This window comes from Paroedura picta, chromosome 13 (genome assembly GCF_049243985.1).
Source record: "Paroedura picta isolate Pp20150507F chromosome 13, Ppicta_v3.0, whole genome shotgun sequence".
NCBI classification, from domain to species: domain Eukaryota; kingdom Metazoa; phylum Chordata; class Lepidosauria; order Squamata; family Gekkonidae; genus Paroedura; species Paroedura picta.
In genome coordinates this window covers 21,977,149-21,992,584 of record NC_135381.1, presented here as the reverse complement: position 1 = coordinate 21,992,584, position 15,436 = coordinate 21,977,149, and the positions used below count along the sequence as shown (strand labels likewise).

Below are 15,436 nucleotides of genomic sequence, written 5' to 3'. Positions count from 1 at the left end.
ATTGTTACCTAATTAGTACCCCAAAGCTGAAGTATTAAAATAATTTGTTTTATACAAAGGGCATTAAAAAAATTCAACGATTGGTCCGAAGACTGGATTTTTTTTTCAGAATGGGATAACTGTTTTAAGTTCCAGAAATGTTTTATTTAAAATGAACTGTCACACTAGTAAATTTACTGAAATCTAGCACAGCTAAACTTGCACAAAAATATTTCAGTTTAAATTTTCATTTGCTGTCATCTTAACAACAATGTCCAAGAATGCAAAATAGTCTGAGAAAAGTCTTTGAAGGCTTCTACATTCAATAGTAGTCCTATTTTCTGCTATACTGCCAGTGGAGACGTGTGCAATTTGGTCATCTGGGTGAACACATATTATGAAATAAACTCTAATAATATATTCACCAGTTTATACTCGAATTCCCTGTTTTCATCTACACAGCCACCAAGTTCTTATAACTGAGCAAATTGATGAGAATTATTTTCAAAAATCTATTAACGTAATTATAAATTTCAAATTCAAACAAATAAAGTGAATTCTTTTACATTTATTGTAAAGAACAACAAACAAAAAAACAACCTTACAAGTGGCCTGATTCATCCAAGCTGCATACCTTGGATCTTTCTGTGGTTAGATACTTAAAAAAAAAAAAAGAGGCAGAGACTGCAATATCCTATTTAAGTCTTCTAGTTAAGGGCTTCAAAAAATAGTTTCAAACATAACATTTTGAAATTCTTGGACAACTTAAACTTACTTTGATTCAATGGCTAATATCTAGAGATCAGCACATTTCCATATATTTAGGAATCTGTGCAACATGTTGGGAATCAGTTTCAATTTTAAGTTGCCTGTAGTCAATTCACATAAAAAAAAAGAACAGTCCTTGTACACCATCATCCTTGACAAGTGTCAGAAACCTGGCTACATTTGAAAACAATAATATCAACAAAACAAAATAAAATCACATTTCTAACACACAGCTGTCTGTGCATTTCCAGTACGAATTCATCAAAAAATTTTTTTAAAGAAAAAGTATTAATCTTATGTACATGTATTTCCATTTGCCATTGTAGTCTCCCACAGACTAAACCGACAACTGAGCAAATTAACAGGACCTGATCTATATATAATCTTTATATATAGATCAACATGCCTCCAATTTCATGGATCTTTAATTGCAAAACTATGTTATGTTTCCCTTTCACTTCAGTGTTGACAATGTATCCCCAAGTGACCTTGTTATTTCTTAAGTGACTATTATCAGGGAAACCAGAGGATACAAGCATGTACTGGTCAACCCAAGGGATTGGTAAAGGATTCATACCATTCAGGAGGAAAAGGGTGGGTGTGGAATTTAAAGCAAGCACTGAAAAGCATTCATACCTCTTATTCCTAAAGGTCCGGATGTAATTAATGGGAACTTGCAACTCAGTACTTACTCACAATGATGGACTGACAAGCAAAGATACAACATAAGGTGACTGGTCAGTTTAGAAGCACTTGTGGCAACTTAGGATGCACACAGCTTGAACAGCAGCCAAACTGACTCTTTTTTTAAAAAAAAAAGATTGTCATTAAATACTGCTTTTACTGAAATACCTCAAAAGCACACATTGATGACATCCTAATAAGGTAATATATGTATTGATTCGAACACTGCCTGCAATTGATCTGAAGCACAGGATAAGGAGGTCTAAAGATTACCCTAAATACATGCTTTTACAAAGGAGTCCATAGCATTATGTCTCTGCTTCCTCATCACTGCCGGCAATGCTGCTGTCTGTGGATGCTGTGACATCTTCATTAGTATCTTCTCCATTATCGTCTGTCTTAGTTGCTTCATCCTTCAGAACTCCCTTCAATGCACTGTCATCTTTAGATTGCTGAACTTCAGGCAGTTTGACACCAGTTTCTGAAGTATCTGCCCCCGATGCAGTTTTCGGCGTCGCTGGATTAGGTTCACCTAAAAACGTTTCCCACCCCTTCAGTCTCTCTTCCCTTTCTCTTGCAGTCTCTTCAATCTGTGTGCATGCAAGGTGACAGCATTAATAACAATGAAAGCACGACTTGCTGCTTGCCAGTTTAGAAGAAGAGTTGGTTTTTATATGCTGCTTTTCTCTACCAGGAGTCTCAAAGGGGCTTACAGTCGCCTTCCCTTTCCTCTCCCCACAACAGACACCTGTGAGGTGGGTGAGGCTGAGAGAGCCCTGATATTACTGCCTTCCCATTCCTCTCCCCACAACAGACACCCTGTGAGGGAGGTGAGGCTGAGAGAGCCCTGATATTACTGTTCAATCGGATCAGAACAGCTTTATCAGTGCTGTGGCGAGTCCAAGGTCACCAGCTGGCTGCATGTGAGAGAGCGCAGAATCAAACCTGGCTCTCCAGATTAGAAGTCCGCATTCCTAACCACTACACCAAGCTGGTTGTTAATTCCCTGAAAGCTACTCTCAAGATTTATATTTTATATTTATATATTGCAAGAATGCCAAGAAACTTCCCTCTAGTCTATATCAGCTACAGTAAACACTTAAATATTTACTATGTTGGTAGCAGCTGATAAAATTCTAGAATATTTGCTTAAAACAGATTAAGGTTTCAATTTTTTTCATAAACCAAGCCTTAAATATTTTAGTACCACCTAAAAGGTTCTTTACACAAAATAGGATCAATTTTATTTTAAATACTGTATTCCACTTTATTGCCCAACTCAAGGCAGTACTCACTAATGTAGGTGACAATATAGTCAGAATTCAGTACAGTGTTAAGACCAGCAAACAAAATAGAAGTCCAGTGACACCTCAGAGACTAACAAAATTTACTCAAACATCAGCTTTTGCTCACTTTAGCAGATGCAAGAAGTGCACCTGATAATGAGCTCTGAATCATGAACACTTACCGTGGATCAAACTCTGATATGACACTGGACCCCTGCCTTATTTTGCTGTTATACAGTTGTCATCCAACATTAGAAGATCAGAAAACATAAATCTCTCAACAGCACATTAGTCTCCAAAAACTAATTCAAGATGACATGCTCTACTTCTTCTAAAATGAAAAGTGTCTAAGGGAATAATCTGCTCATCTCTTCAAGTTGTTGAAAAGAAGCAGAGATGTCACTGAAAAAGCCCTACTCCTTTTCACTGCCAAGGAATGGCTATATGAATGAAGATTTCATTACTACAAAGCAAAACTTGAAAGTATGCTAGTAACGGATCCTTTGGAAACCCATGATAAAAAGTGCCAGTTAAAGATACTAAAGCAGTTTACAAGCCTCCCTCGTGATTTTCATTTGGGAACCACCATTTTTTGTTTCAGACCATCCAGTTACAATTAACCTCCATTTCATGCACAGCATATATTCCCCAGTTTCATAAATCTTGTAGGAAACAGTCAGATTTACCTGGTAATCTGTTACTCCATCCCATGTTTCAACACACAGCTGGCGACCACCAAACCATCGCCCGTGGAGTGCCTGTTTACACACATCAGCTTCTTCCATCTCTTTAAAGGACACAGATGCAACGCCGTCTGGGTGCCTCTATAAGAATGAAGGAAACCAGAAACTGTCAAATCTGTAACAAGCTCCCTAACGACATAAAGAATTGATTTCCTGAAGAGCAGAGAGAGATACATAAGCCATCCTCAGCTGTTTGGAGCAAAGCCACAACAATGCTTCACTTTCATTTATATCTCTCAATTCTTTGAACTTACACGGAAACTTTTGACTGTTTTAAATTGATATTTCTCAAGGAAATATTTTATACAGAACACATATATGAAATATAATTTAAATGGGCTGGTGTATATAGACTGTAGTAACAGATACTTACATCAAATATAATTACTTTCTTTACTTGTCCAAATTTTTCACATTCTGTTCGAAGGTCTTCTCTAATCTCATTTAGCACTAATGGGTCCTCCTGCCAAGTGACAGACATGTCTTTAATATAGATGTTTTGCTATGATTATGCCAATAAAGGTGTTTTGACTTTGACAGACATGTACAAGAAGATGCTTTAAAAGAATGTTGCCAACACTGATCCAGAAACCAGAATTTCAAAGTGCTGGGCATAACAATATAAAAGCAACACTGAACACTCTTCGCTAAACTAAACCAAGGATAAATCAAAAGCCATTTGAATCAATATTGAGACTGGAAAAAGGGAAAGACAGAACTCAGTCTTGGAAGGTAGTAAACACTTTGTTTAGGTTAATGGGATCCAAACACAGCTAGCATCTTACTTAGGCAATTAAGAAAAACTCCCTGAGAAGTACAAGTCAAGGATAAAGCATAAACAGGTTGGGGAAGGGAGAATCCTTTCAAATATTAGGATCAAAAATTGGGCATTTAAAAAAATCAAGTTAAAGAAGCCAGGTAACTGGTATAATAAAACAGAATTGCTTACCTGTAGCTATTGTTCATTGACCTCTTGTATGTAGACACACTTTGGGACTGTTTATGCACGGGCCTGCCGCAGAATCCTTCTAAAGTGCCCTCCCTCCTCAGTTCCTAACGTCACAATGAGCCCAATATATTGAAAAACGAATTCCACCCGTGAGTAAGCAGGGTAGGCGGGAGGGAATGTGTGTCTGCACACAAGATTTCGATGAACAAGTAACAGGTAAGCAACTCTGTTTTCATCTTCCGTCTTGATGTGCAGGCTCATGCCTTGAATAAATCTTTGTTGGTCTTAAAGGTGAGCTGTCGAGTGCAAACACTCTTCCTCAGACTAAGAACTTAATTATTTATATTCCCACTGTCATGATGGTAATCTGAGGAAGAGTGTTTGTACTCGAAAGCTCACACCCTGAATAAATCTTTGTTGGTCTTAAAGGTGCCACTGGACTCTGATTTTGTTTTGTTGTGCTGCTTCAGACCAACATGGCTACCCACTTGAAAATACTCCAAAACAGGGGAAAGTGGGCACGTAAAGGGACATACATTGTTTTGTTTACACTAAGATTCGAATCTCGCACATTCTTATTCAAAGCTACACCTGGTAGAAAATTTACGGGAGTGGCGTAAAACCTCCCTAACTCCCAAGGACATGGAGGATCATACAGACTTATCCTCCATGCTGTTAGGTGCAGATGAGACAGGCCTGGATACCTCCTGGGGTTGGCTAATAACACACTCGGATCCTCTGGGATCCGAATGAAATTCATGAGTGTTGTGAACCACGTTTGGCATGGCCAAAATGGGGCAATACGAATTACCTCTGTCTTGTCAGCAGACATTTTCCCTGGGACCCTGGAAATGAACAGTAGGGGAGGGAAGGCACAGAATGGTGCTCTTTTCCAATGCAGTTGGAAAGCATCCCCAAGTGACCCCTCATCCATTTCCCTTGGGAAGCAAAATAGTGGGGCTTTCACAGACCAAAGCCTGGCAAACAGGTCCACTTGGGGCTGTCCCCATCGTGTGAACAGCGTCTGTAGAAACTGATTTGCAGTTTTGGGGGAAAACCCTGCTGAGTCTGTCTGCCATAACATTCCAAGGCCCACACAATATGAATGGCCTTGAGATCTGTCTGAATCTGAGGTGTGGTGACCTGCCTTCTGCTTCAATTGAATATATATCCTCTATAATTGTTGATTTGAATGCCAGATGTGAGGGAAGGTAGTCCACCAAAACTGGTTTGATTCCATTATTATTATTATTATTATTATTATTATTATTATTATTATTATTATTATTATTATTATTATTATTATACAACTTATAGCCCGCCGCTCACAACAAACTGTCTTGTGGCAGGGTACATAATAAGCCCACATAAAATACAATCCCCATTAAACTCATTAAAACCATCATCCATCCATAGTTTATAATTCTTAGCGGTAACGGACACCCACTCTCCCAACAGGTGCGGCTACTCGGGGTGCCATGGGGATACTATAGAGGGATTCAATTTTCCTCAGGGCTGGTTGGGCAGATGCTGGTTTGGCCAAAATTCATACCATGAGATCCTTGAGACCTCATATTACCAGCAACATGATGACCAACAGAGTACAGCCTGTTCAGAATTTTGTCTTCCAGTCTAGAATCCGAGGTACAGACATGAAGTCAAGAGTCTTTGCCATATGGAGCAGCTGTTCCCCATATAATTTATAGTCCTCTCCAGAGCTATGGCATCTTCTGGCAACAGTCCCAAAGTCGATTCCTGGCTACAGTGCTGAGGCTGGGTTGATTCCCTATCTCCCTCTTGACACCCAAGCGGAGGAGGCAACGATCATGTTTGTCAGTATGTGGCATTTTGGTGCCGCATTGACTATACTTTTTAAATACAGCCTCTGAGGCCCTGACTCTGTCCAAAGGGGATGAAAGTCTAAGGAACAATCCTGAACATACAGATGAAAATCACAAAGACAGAGCTAGCTGAAGATACGTCCACTAGTTGTAGCGGCAAAAAGGGTACCGAGGAAGGAGGGCACTCTGCCCCTAGGTCCTGTGCCCGACTGGAGGGAAAATACACGAGGGGCATGCGCCCTCTAGTGGAGCTTTTGCAAGTCTCCACAGCAGGCCTGCATACACACCGTCCCAATGCAGGGCTGCACATCAAGACAGAAGACGAATCTCTGATCCCATAGCCCAGTCATCAATTCATGGGGGTTTAATCTTAGGGAGTGCCTGCCCATGTCAATGGAATATTTCTCCCCTTTCCCCCAGTGTGCAGGACTGCTTATTGCCTGAAATAACCCAAAGTTTAATTTTTCCAGGCAAGAACTAAGTATTCATAGTTCAATACAAAAATGTAGGTGTTTCAACCAAAGTTTCTCAGCAAGATTTTATTTTTGTTATTATCTATATTACAACTCAGTGACAGAGGGCGCACATTCCTACCTCAAAATCGTTTGGGTGGAACATATTTCTGATAATGATAACACGTTCGTGCCGCAATCTAACTTCACCCTCTTTCTTCTCTGGCCTCCAATCCAGCTGTCTAATTAAATAAGACAATAGTAAGAGACTGTGGCAAGTAATAGTTCAAGCTTTCTTTAAAATATAGCACCAGCAGTAGAGTTATTTTCCCAACAAAGCTAGATTCCCAAAAGCATAAATCTAAAAGGTGAGGAGGAGCAATGACTCAGCATTAGAACATACTCTTTGAAAGCAGAAGGTCCTATGTTCCATTCCTGGCATTTAATTAGGAACCTACAAGGTTGAGCAGCAGCAAAATAGGTATGAGTATAAAAAATTTAGATGCAACTATTTACTACAATAATACCCATGAAGACACATGAGAGTACACTCAGGCACAGAGAGGGCTTCTACAAGGGTGGCATTTTGAAGAATATTTTAATTGGAGAGCTCCGAGAGATATATCTGGATACTTTTCATTAGTTTGGGACCCTCTCCATTCATATTGTTTACCTCCTTATAGTCCCCATTCATGAGTGCAATTAAATATTACATTACCGAAGAAGATCACAAGGGGGGTTGAAACGCATTTGGTTATTTGGTCATTCATCCATACAGCATGATTCACATTGATGTTTTTAAGTTTTATATGTGCACATGTATTGTAATAAATATTTGCATTTTAATTTCTTATACTTATAGCTATTCTGCTGCTGCTCAACCTTTTAGGTTCCTAACTTGTGCACACAGGTTAGGTTCCTTTGGTCCCTCTTTTGTTGTTTCAGTTCCTGGCATCTGTGAGTTAAAACATCTCAGGTAAGAGCTGTTGGGAAAGGTATTTCTCTGCCTGAGGCCTTGGGGAAAGTGCTAGATTAGGATCTGTAGGAGCCACATTCAAAGCCCCACTGTCTCATGAAGCTTTCTGGATGATTCTCTTTCTTACTGTCTAACCTACTTCACAGGATTGCTGGAGGGAATGTGAAGAACGAAGGGACTGCCACACACTCCCCCAAGCTCTTTGCAGAAGGAGTGTAATAAAAATGTAAAAATATAAAATAAACAAGCAGCTGACAAAGTAGATAATATTAAGCTAGATGGCCCAATGGTTCAATTTAGTATGTAACAACTACAATGTTATTTAGGAAACTATACAAATTATTTTACAGCCTAGAAGCTAGGTAAAATTTGCACAGCTTTTTTAGGTCAAGACAAAAAATACGTCGAGATCACAAAATACCAGCCACCTGCACACAGCTGAATGTGCCCAATATTATTCTGAAGTTTAGACATATTAACAAAAAGCTATGTGAAACAGCAAAACGACTAGCATACTGGACAATTCAGAACTATCATTCACTTTCATTCACAAGGAATGCCTTTCTAGACTTCAAATTCTTTAGCCTATATATTTACATACATGGCCCCAAACAGTTAGTGTTATTAACAGAAACAGTCACCCACTTTTGTTGTTGAGTCATCTTCTTCTTGTAGTCTTTGCATTTCTTCTTCTTTTTGCTGGCATCATACTCCCCCTTGAGCTGAAACTGTGCAACTTCCACATGCAGTTTGTAGCCTCTAATCTCATTTTCATCTAAAAGTTTCAGCGCAAGTTCAACAGATTCTCTCTGTTAAAAGAAAGAAGAAAAAATCAGGTCAAGATTTTATTTTCCACCTAAATAAAATGGAGCTTACATAATTTCCACTTTCCCCAAAGATCAACTTGTAAAGAGGCACAATTCTTTATTAAATGCCAGCAGGGTAGGCATCTTAATTTGATGCAGCCCAAACAAAACAAGATGTTTTGAAGAGCACAACTCATTTCATTAAATACATGTCACATTATTCTCACTTAGCAAATATGCATTTATACACACAAAGATAGCAATAAAAATAGCACGGAGAAAGGAGATGGACATTATTACCAAATGAGGCCAGAAGGTCACACAATTGAAGAGATAGAGGTTACATGAGTATGCAAGCAAAATGCAATCAAAGAGTGAATTGTCCCATCACATTGGATCCCAACTGGTGATCAATTGACAAAGCAAGGTGAATAGTGTGCATAAGCTGCATTTCACATTTAGTGAAAACTCTTTTTATGATCCTTCCCACAACTGTTTAGAACAGTCTGATAATGCTCTTTCAACCCTAATTCATACAACAAAGATGTGCTAACCCCCTTTCAGCATCCAGCTCAGTAAGTTCAACTCAACGATGGAAGAAAAATATGAATCATAAAAAGCCAACTTAATATGCACACATTAAAACAATTATTAAAATGGGATGAGGGAAGGCAGAGGGAAAGATTTATAAGTATCATATGAAATAACTGAAATGTTCTACTGACCTTTAGGTAACAACAGAGTCCATCTCCTTTAAGATTTCCCTCTTTGTCTTTGTAAAGCTTAATTTTAGGTTCCTCAGTCTGAGGATCACGCATAATGATTCCACATTTTGACATAACTTGAACAAATTCATCTTTTGTAATGTCTGGTGGTAAACCTGTACAGGAAATTAAATAGCACCCACATTAACGCTAGCTGTTCAGCCATCATTAATTTTTATAGAATAACTGGATTCTAATTTGTCACGCACACTCATTTTTATAGCTCCGCATCATCATACTTTCCTGCATGAATCTGTTTGCTTTGGGACCCAGAGTAAATGGAACCTGCCAAAATACTAGTTCTTTGGTCACAGTATAAGACAATCACGGTCCTCTTGCAGTGAGAAGGTATATTATGACAACTATGGATAGCTCTCTATGCACTATAATTCCTGTCAACTGAAACTCATGCCCTGAACAGCAAAATCTTCCAACCCCTGGCACAAGCCCCAACTCTTGTGTTTTTGAGCATGCATACCAACCCTAGTGCAGAAGCTAGTCACTGGAGGGAGTCTTAAATGACAGCAGGCACCTGTTGCTTGTGTGATTCAGTGAGGCAAAAGAGAGTGCATTCTTGACTCAGCTTGGCCTTTCTAGGTCTGCAGTCTGACAACCCCAGTCCACAGCATAAAATGAGCCAATGGGAAGCTACAAGACTATACCTATTTTGCTTCTGCACAACCAGGATCAAGCAGGAAGGAGGAAAAAGTTCCACTGAGGAAAAGGGGCAGGGGCACCAGTTAAAAAACTATCCTCTTGTGCTTATGACACAAAAAGGGCTTCTTGTGAATGGCAAAAACCAGAGCAGAGAAGGGCTATCTGAAGAGAATTTTCTGGTTATTGCTGGTCCTACTTTTAAAACTCAGCAGTAATCACTGACGTTCGGTTAAGATGCGCTCTGTTTCAGCCAATAGAAAGATCAACTGGAGGAGGGTGGAAAGACAGCGTGTATAAACAACACATGAAATTGCACTTATGGTGTACAAGATTATGCATTGTTATATGCTTTTAAAAATTACATTGCTTAGGTGCTCAGCTCTGTTTTTTCTTTCTAATCATGCTTTCCTGTATTTTTTATCTCGGTTCCAGACAAATACATTTTGTTAAAAGTTCAAAATACAGACCACTTTCTTTTTATTCTAATTGCAAAAACTGCAGTAATTTGCCGACATATAAAACATAGTTAAAGTGCAAGCATATTACCAGTTACCAAGCTGTCAAAATGCAATGGTGTTCCTACTCATATACATTCTCTTAACACATATTAGACAATTTGCAAAGATTAACAAGCTGCTACATACCCGTTACATATATATTCGTATTTTTCTGTTCTTCAACATGAAACCATCCTAAAGGTGAGATTATGAGCAAATTAGCTGAGTTCTAAACAAACAAAACAGTCATCCATATAAAAAATCACATTTAACTGAGCTCATATATCACAAACGTTGTCTAATTAGATCCTTTTACACTGGACTTCCAAAACCTGATAAAGTAATAATTTGATCAGCAAAAATACTCATTTGCCACTGTTATGGAAGCTGATAATGCCCAGCTCAGTAGAAATATACATTTCTTCTTGATCAAGTGACTACTTCTAAGCCATGCACGTTAGATCCTCTTGCCTGCTTCAGGTTTTCTTTTCTCTCCTTTCTGTTTAGGTTCTGTTTGTTGTGACACTTTTTGCTCTACCGGCTGCTGGACTCCAGCCATCTTTGAATCCACAGGCGGTTTAATGTCAGCCTTTGTAACAGATGCAAATGAATTGTCTGAACTGTCAGTTGGAAAGCCATAGTTAGCATGATAGGTTGCCAGGAAGTCTTCAGTCACCTACAAGAGAATTTAAAGAATATTGGACTACAAGCAAATTCAGTTTGAATTACTATTTCTAATGTTTGGGTCTTCAATACTTCCAGACCCAGAACCCTCTGAGGTATAAATACGTATTAAATCATGATAATGGAGCACAAAGTGGGGTTATGAACCCAGTGGTTCAGTAATTCACCTGATGACCTCCAGCCTGTGCCCAAAACAACCATGAATAAATGGAATTCTTGTTTTCACTTTTTATCAAAGAGCACAACGAAGCATACAACAAATGCCCCATTTACCCTCACAACATCCTGGGGAGGTAAGTTAGACAAAGAGAATAACTAGCCCAAGGGCACTCAGGGAGCTCTTTGATTGAACGAGGATTTGGACCCATGTTTTTCCAAGACTAATTTGACACATTAACCATGCTGTCTCTGAACCAATGACTTGCAAATCGTGCAATGTTGCATTACTAATATTCTAGGAAATACCTTACTTACACAGCACTACAACTGATAGGGAAAGAAAGAATATTAGAACAAATTATGCCTATAAAATGTATTGACAAATTAAGTTTACATGAACACAGATTTTAAAAGAATGATTCAGTCAGAGCAGGGTCCTGTTGTTTGTCCTTAACAGCAGAACAACAAACAATGCAGAAGGTGCTATTTTAAATCCTTTCTTCAGATATGAATCTCAGGTAATAGGTGTAGAGAAAGATCTTTTTCTGCCTACACTCTGGAAAGCTGACTGCACTGGACAAGATGGGCCAATGGTCTGACTTGCTAGAAGGTAATTTCATATATGGGGACTATTGCAGCATCAAGTCTAAGATCTCCAAGGGGCTTACCTGTGCTATAAAGTTCTTAGATGGCAGAGACAAACCATTGATCCTGCAAACCTTCCACACAAACCAGCAACACAGTATTTAAAAAGTAATCCACTTTAACTATCCCTGAGCTAGTAATGTGAAACAATATGATGTACCATAAAAATATTATTATAGGCCTGTAAATAATCACTGATCTTATAACATGGCAAGCAAAGACTGTAACATGGCAAGCAAAGTGGGCAGGAAAGAACTCTACTGAAGAGCTGACTTTACCATTCTTTCCCTTTTAGAATATCAGTGTGTCACAAAGTGTTTAATATAAACACATGAAGATAATACTGAGCTACAAAGGGGAGAGGGCAAAGTACCTGCTTTGCATGAAGATGGTTTTAGTTTGAATACCTGCTACATCCAGCTAATGGACCCAAGGTAGTAGGCATCAGAAAAGGCCTTCTATGTATAACATACATTAATATGTTCTTGCACAATTCACTATAAGGACACTATTCTAGTTCACTGAGAAGGGCCATAGCTTGGAACACATGCTTTGTGTGCAGAAACGGCCCAAATCCTTTGAACTGATTCTAGGAATCCCAAGCAGCAATAGCTAGGAAGAACCTTCTTATCCTAACACGCTGGGTGAGCTGCTCCTAGTCAAAGGCAGTAGGTTTAACCATTAAAATACAAGAACTTGGGAGACACAACAATATCTGCATATTTCTCCCTACACTCCTCCAAGACAGCTCTGCTCACCCAAGCTGGGCCTTCTTCAGGTGCCAACCTGCAAATTAACAACTACCCATACACATGCCTTGTCCATTGTGGCCCCCACTTTGTGGAATAGTCAGGAAAGATCTTTCTCTCTTGGCTTTTTCCGAACTATGCAAAACAGAATTACTCAAGCGAGCTTTTCTAGGTTGGCAATAGGGTAGCACTGTACAAACGCTTTACAAAGTTACTTGGATAAATTATATTGGGCTGTGGTCTGAACTACTGTGAATAGTTTGCCGTGAGCTGCATCCTATTGTGTAATTTTGCATCATTTAATATGTCCTGTTAACACATACCCTTTGCTTCAGTTCTGGGTTTGTTTCAGCTTTGTCGTTGGTTTTACAACCCAACCCCTATTTCATCATCTAGTGCAGGGGTAGTCAACCTGTGGTCCTCCAGATGTTCATGGACTACAATTCCCATGAGCCCCTGCCAGAAAACGCTGGCAGAGGCTCATGGGAATTGTTGTCCATGAACATCTGGAGGACCACAGGTTGACTACCCCTGACCTAGCGAATACCCCTTCCTGCTGGTTGCACTGACTCGCTGTATGAACCATCTCGGGCCTCAGTTAGAAAGGAAGACTATAAATAAGGGAAGTCCATAAAAGTATACATACAAGAGCTGCAAATTATTAATATTATTATATACTATATATTATACTGAGGCCAACAGGACCTTAACGACCAAGAGCACTTTAACATTTAGCATCCATACTATGACCGCCTATCCACCCACCCTGGGGGTACCCCCCTCCCCTCCCCCCCCCCCCCGCCCATCACATGACGTCACACGGCCCTGGCCCCGCCCCTCACCTTAGGGAACCAGGCCTTCTTGTCGCGGTCCCACTCGTACTGGGTCCCATCCGCCGGGTCCGTGTAGGTGAAGGGATCACTTTCCCCTTCAGGGGCCTTTTTGCCGTAGAGCTCCTGGAGCCGCAGCTGCTGATAGAACTCCTCGTTCCTGTCCGCGCTCATGATGCCGCCCCTGCAGCCGGGCTCCGAAGCAGGGCCTCAGCACCGCCGCCGCCACCAGCAGACCGCTGCGCCCCAGATTACTCCACGGCGCATGCGCGTAGCCACACCTACTACAGCGCCGGCGCGTCCCCGATGATTCGGCCCGCCCCTTTTGTTTCTCTGAGGGAAACGGGAATGCCCGGGTCGTTTTCTAACGCCTTTCAGACGTCCCCGTTAAATATAAATAAACGCTGGAAACAAACGAGCCTTTTCTCTCCCTCCCTCCCTCGGTTATGAGGGAATAGCGCTGGATGATAACGTGAGATAATTTGCGCATGCGCGGAAGGTTTGAGAGCAGAGGCACAAAATCTGCGCATGCTCAGGATCTTTCTCCGTTCCAGGCTCGTCAGGCGCCTCTCTGGTTGCGACTGATGGCAGCGTCGGCGTCGATGGATGCTCCACATATGGGCTTGCTTTCTTGGTGGATTATGGGTGGCCGAAGCTTTGGGGACACGTTTTCTTCCTCTACTCTCAGCGCCGGAAGTCACTGCACCCGGAAGGGAAGAGCGCGTGAGGAACAGGAGGCTTCAACACAGTGACAGCCAAGAAGCAGTTGGCTAGACAGGCGGAGGAAAGGCCTCTTGCTTGGCCACGCCCCCCGGGGAAGAGGCTTGATATGCTTGTTTAGGAGGAGAAGGTTTTGCTGGTCTTTCTTTCCGCCTGTTTTGAGTTTCTGTTTTTGCTAGCCATTTTTACTGGATTTTTAAAATACAGATTTGGAACACTCCTCAGGGGGTTTAGGTCAAGTTGTTCTCGAGGTTGTGTTCTTTAATTGTGAATAATAAGCAGTATTAAAACCAGTGGCTGCTTTTAAAAGCTAATCGGAGACTTTACATTTCAGTGACTTTCTCTATTTGAGCTCCTAACCAGTTAAATGGGCTGTAATTTTACCAGTCAGGGTGTCAGTTTTCAGGTAGAGCCTCGAGTTCCCTTGGAGAAAATGGCCATTTCAGAGCATAGGTCAGTGTTTTTCAACCTTTGAAGGTTTGATCATGGAGGATCCCTTAAAACAGTGGTCCCCAACCTTTTAATCACCAGGGACCGTTCAGCGCTTGACAAGTTTACTGAGGCTTTTGGGGGGGGGGGTAGTATTTGCTGAGGGACATCGCCACTGCTGCCTGAGCCCCTGCTCTGCTTGCTTTCCTGCCGGCACCTCTAACTTCCCATTGCACACTGGGGGGTGCTGCCAGTAGCAGCAGTGCAGTGCCACGCCGAGGGGGAGCCCCAGCCATGGTGGCTGCTGGAGAGCACCAAAGGTGAGCTGGCAGCAGCCAGGGATGAGGAGCCGCTGCCCGGTATACCGACTGATCCATGGACTGGTACCAGTGCCCAAACCAGGGGTTGGGGACCACTGCCTTAAAAGATTCTCTAGATTTCAAGGGCCCCTGGAAGTGATGTCATCTGGTCACACCCCTGGAAGTTATACATCATTGGAAGTGACATCACCCAGCCACTCCACCAGATGTGACTTCAAAAAACCAGTCCAATTTCACAGGAAGTGAGTTTGCTAGGCCTCTTCCTATGTCACCAGAATTGACGTATCAAATCTACATTTGACTTTCAGTCATTGCTAGAGATCCCAACCTCCGGGGAGGGGGGATTATCTGGCATTCTCAGTGAAGTACTAACTAATATTCGCTTCACCAATGGAACAATATCTGCCTCCAGCCGTGGGACCGCCACACCCCGGGAAGCCTTCACCCTGTGAAGGCTTAGCCAGGGATGGGGGCCTAGAGCCCATTTTATTTTAAAAT

General features: G+C 41.1%; 1 protein-coding gene across 1 annotated transcript; it reads right to left on the bottom strand.

The window, feature by feature from the left end:
- Positions 1–527: 527 nt before the first annotated feature.
- Positions 528–13,812, bottom strand: HTATSF1 (HIV-1 Tat specific factor 1). The gene is made up of 9 exons (XM_077308982.1): positions 13,482–13,812; positions 10,874–11,078; positions 10,550–10,597; positions 9,210–9,364; positions 8,324–8,487; positions 6,845–6,944; positions 3,834–3,923; positions 3,404–3,541; positions 528–2,021 (listed from the first exon to the last, which is right to left on the bottom strand). The coding sequence occupies exons 1-9, from the start codon at positions 13,641–13,643 to the stop codon at positions 1,740–1,742; spliced, it is 1,344 nt and encodes a 447-aa protein (XP_077165097.1). The 5' UTR covers positions 13,644–13,812; the 3' UTR covers positions 528–1,739.
- Positions 13,813–15,436: the final 1,624 nt, after the last annotated feature.